Source organism: Mytilus edulis, chromosome 8 (genome assembly GCF_963676685.1).
Source record: "Mytilus edulis chromosome 8, xbMytEdul2.2, whole genome shotgun sequence".
NCBI classification, from domain to species: domain Eukaryota; kingdom Metazoa; phylum Mollusca; class Bivalvia; order Mytilida; family Mytilidae; genus Mytilus; species Mytilus edulis.
Window position 1 is genome coordinate 48,505,192 of NC_092351.1, and position 3,450 is coordinate 48,508,641.

Consider the following 3,450-nt stretch of genomic DNA (forward strand, 5'->3'; position numbering starts at 1 on the left):
GAACATAATACACCGTTCTTAAACAATGTTTGGACTAGGTGTAAACATAAACAAAATTTATGCTGCAAATTTTTTTTCTGGCATTGCATGTGTTCAAACAACAGCACCTTAACCGAGTAACATAATTCCTAAGTCATGCTGCTGCAGCGTCACCGACTAAGAGGTTGTAATTAAAACATATGATACTGATTTCAAGGCGCCCAAACCATATTTCTGAAATAGCCTTCGCAAAAACAAAAACAAAATACGTGAGAACGTAAAGAAAACTTTACCAACTCGTAATAAAGGATACAAAAAACCCACTGCATTTGTCCCTGTTTACTGTCAAATTTTCTTGACAACTTAGTTTACCTTCTTGCCCCTAACTGCTATCCAAAAATCGTTAATGTAATAGTTAGCTGTTTTACCTAAAATTATTAACTGTATTTCATATCATGTGTTAATTCTGAAACCTACTACATATAGAACACAACACTTATTGGTAACGCAATTTTCTCTGGAGCCCACCAGTTTACTCGCTGTTAGTGATTTTAACGACGTTGTGTTAGACAAAATTCACGATTCGTATACACTAAAATGTGTTTGAAATAGTAAATTTTGTTAATATATTGTGTGGCCAGGTAAATCATTCTTTCAAAGCTTGTCAATAATGCATACAGGTTAACATTTAAAAATGTCTTTTTATTGCCTTATAGATTGTTGATCCGTTGAAAATGACATACATTCGCGTCCGGGTTCATTAAATATGCTAAAATAATATTTGTACCGGTTTGATATATAGTAAGTCGAAAGAGACTTCCAAACAGATGCACTAAGAGACTGGTAAGTACGTTACTATATCTATACACTAAATATATAGACTATTCGCAATCTGATAAACCTAAAACCGAAGAGAGCGCACTAAAACGTACAAGTATAAAAGTTTACAATAAAACAAAATCTTTAAAATTTGATTGAAAAACTTCCTGTCAAACATCAAACAGTATATATACTCTAGCCTAGCTACAAGATCAACTGTCAGAGTTCCAATACCGTACTGAAGCTAGAGTATTGGCAGTTTCACTTGATTGGGGATGTCGCAATGTTGTATTTCTATACCGTATGAAAAGAGCATATAATATATTGAATTTATCTAAAAACAATTTGATAATTCATTCTTAGATGCAGAATTTTTTGTATTTAGTTATTATTAGCTTTGAACTAGCTTCCAGTAACTACGAGTACTCTAAGAACTACACATCGTGTCTCTTTGATGTTGAGATACATGTTTACCAGTACCCGTTCACGTCCACATTTTGTGTTTGTTAAATCGTTTTGCATCCATCTGATGAGTTAAGACTTTTTCAACTGATTTTTATATTTCGTTCTTACAATTTATATGTTGTACTGTCACACCACTGTCCCAGGTTAGGGGGAAAAGAGAGTGTGGGTCGGCGGTACCCGCTTACATGTTCAACCCCACCACATTCTGTATGTATGTGCCTGTCCCATTCAGGAGCCTTTAATTCAGTTGTCGTTTGTTGCTATGTTACATATTTGTTTTTTTCGCTTTTTTTTTGTACATTAATTAAGCCGTTAGTTTTTCGTCTTAATTGTGATTTCGGGGACTTTTATACTTGACTAAGTGGTATGGGCTTTGCTCATTGTTGAAAGTCGTACGGTGACTTATAGCTGTTGATTTCTGTGTCCTTTGGTCTCTTGTGAAGAGTTATCTTATTGGCAATCATACCAGATCTTTTTTTTATATACAATCATCGAATGAATACATGTATCAGTGCTTCGGTTTTAACCAGGTTTAAAACATAATTTTCTGAAATTATCCATTGATATATAAAGAAACTTTGCAGAAAGGAACGTTTTAACTTCTTCAGGCAATGTTTACCTGGGTGAATTATGCTGTTTTTTTTAGAGGAACCTTATGGTCATATACATGTAGCTTCTCACCTTTATACTCATTTATACATCTCCCGTCTTTTAAAATATTTAGATATGCGCGTTTCCTAGGGGAAATTCTAGATATAGCACAATGAACGCACGAAATGTATACCTTATAATTTTAATTTCTGTTCTTCTTGGTATTTTCGATTGCTCTTAATCAATGTATAACAATGTGACAGTGCAATTATATATCTATATATGTTTTATATTACAGATTTGCCGGCTTCAGTTAAGAAATGGTCAAAATGCTTTGGAATCCAGCCAACACACTCAGAGCATCTAAAATACCAGCTCTAATGCAGGATCCCGGAATCATAATTGGTTACCGTCAGATAAATCAGCCGTGGAGTTATTATGCGCGAAGCATGTTTAAAATTCACAACGAAACATTCAATATATGGACGCATTTAATAGCCATGATTATACATTTAAGCATGATTTACCAGTATGCCGAGAAATGCAACTATTATCGTGACCAACAATCGTGGACTTTATTGATATTTAGTGTTTGTTGTATATATTCGACGACAATTAGTGTAATAGCACATATATTTCATAGCAAAAATATTGATGTCCATTTTAGCTTATTTCTGCTTGATTACGCAGGCGCGTATATGTATGGATATGCTTCCGGTTTGATAGCCATTTACTACTTTTCAGATGAATACACCTACGGCATGATCGTAAATGTTTACTTAATTTCCCATTGGATATTCTCTTTATGTGGCTTTGTTCTTTTGTGTATTATAAAAATGAGTTTTGGACATAAAGAGCAACAGTGGACAAGGAAAGGTCTATTAGCTTTATTTTTTACGTCGCACGGAATTCTTTTGTCTGCAACAGTAGCAAGAAAATATTGGCTTTTACTGAATGGAAACCAACAATATTTAGCGTCCATTACTAACTATAATTGGATATATTTATCATTTCTTCTTGAAGGTGCGTCGTACGGTTGCCACTTGCCAGAAGTGTTTTTGCCAGGCAAATTTGATATTGTTGGACAAAGCCACCAAATTTTCCACATATTTGCAACATTAACACAAATATTACAGATACGCGCAGTGCGCTTTGAAATATCAAAAGGGAACTCTTCATATGGACATCCATCTTTGCCTTCACTGTTTATATTGTCAACTATTTCTTTAGGTGTTATCACTTTTATATGTGTATTTATCATTAGAATATATTTTCCAGTACGAAATATAAAAAAAGAAAAATAAGCAATCTTGAGTCGTGGTCTTAAAGTTAAAAGATGTATATATATATATCAAATTAAAAAAAGATTGAGCAATGAGATATTGAGAAGATAAAATTGAGAATGGAAATGGGGAATGTGTCAGAGCGACAATAATCAGACCATAGAGCAGACAACAGTCGAAGGCCACCAATGGGTCTTCAATGTAGCGAGAAACTCCCGCACCCGTAGTCGTCCTTCAGCTGGCCCCTTAAAAAATATGTATACTATAGTACAGTGATAATGGACGTCATACTAAACTCAGAATTATACACAAG

The 3,450-nt window shown here is 34.1% G+C and overlaps 1 protein-coding gene across 1 annotated transcript; it reads left to right on the forward strand.

Moving 5' to 3' along the window:
• The first annotated feature begins 629 nt into the window (after positions 1-629).
• LOC139487033 (membrane progestin receptor alpha-B-like) lies at positions 630-3,183 on the forward strand. The gene is made up of 2 exons (XM_071272050.1): positions 630-822; positions 2,153-3,183. The coding sequence occupies exon 2, from the start codon at positions 2,175-2,177 to the stop codon at positions 3,156-3,158; it is 984 nt and encodes a 327-aa protein (XP_071128151.1). The 5' UTR covers positions 630-822; positions 2,153-2,174; the 3' UTR covers positions 3,159-3,183.
• Positions 3,184-3,450: the final 267 nt, after the last annotated feature.

Coding starts and splice junctions, on each gene's coding strand:
- LOC139487033 (XM_071272050.1), top strand. CDS start 2,175: ATGGTCAAAATGCTTTGGAATCCAGCCAACACACTCAGAGCATCTAAA.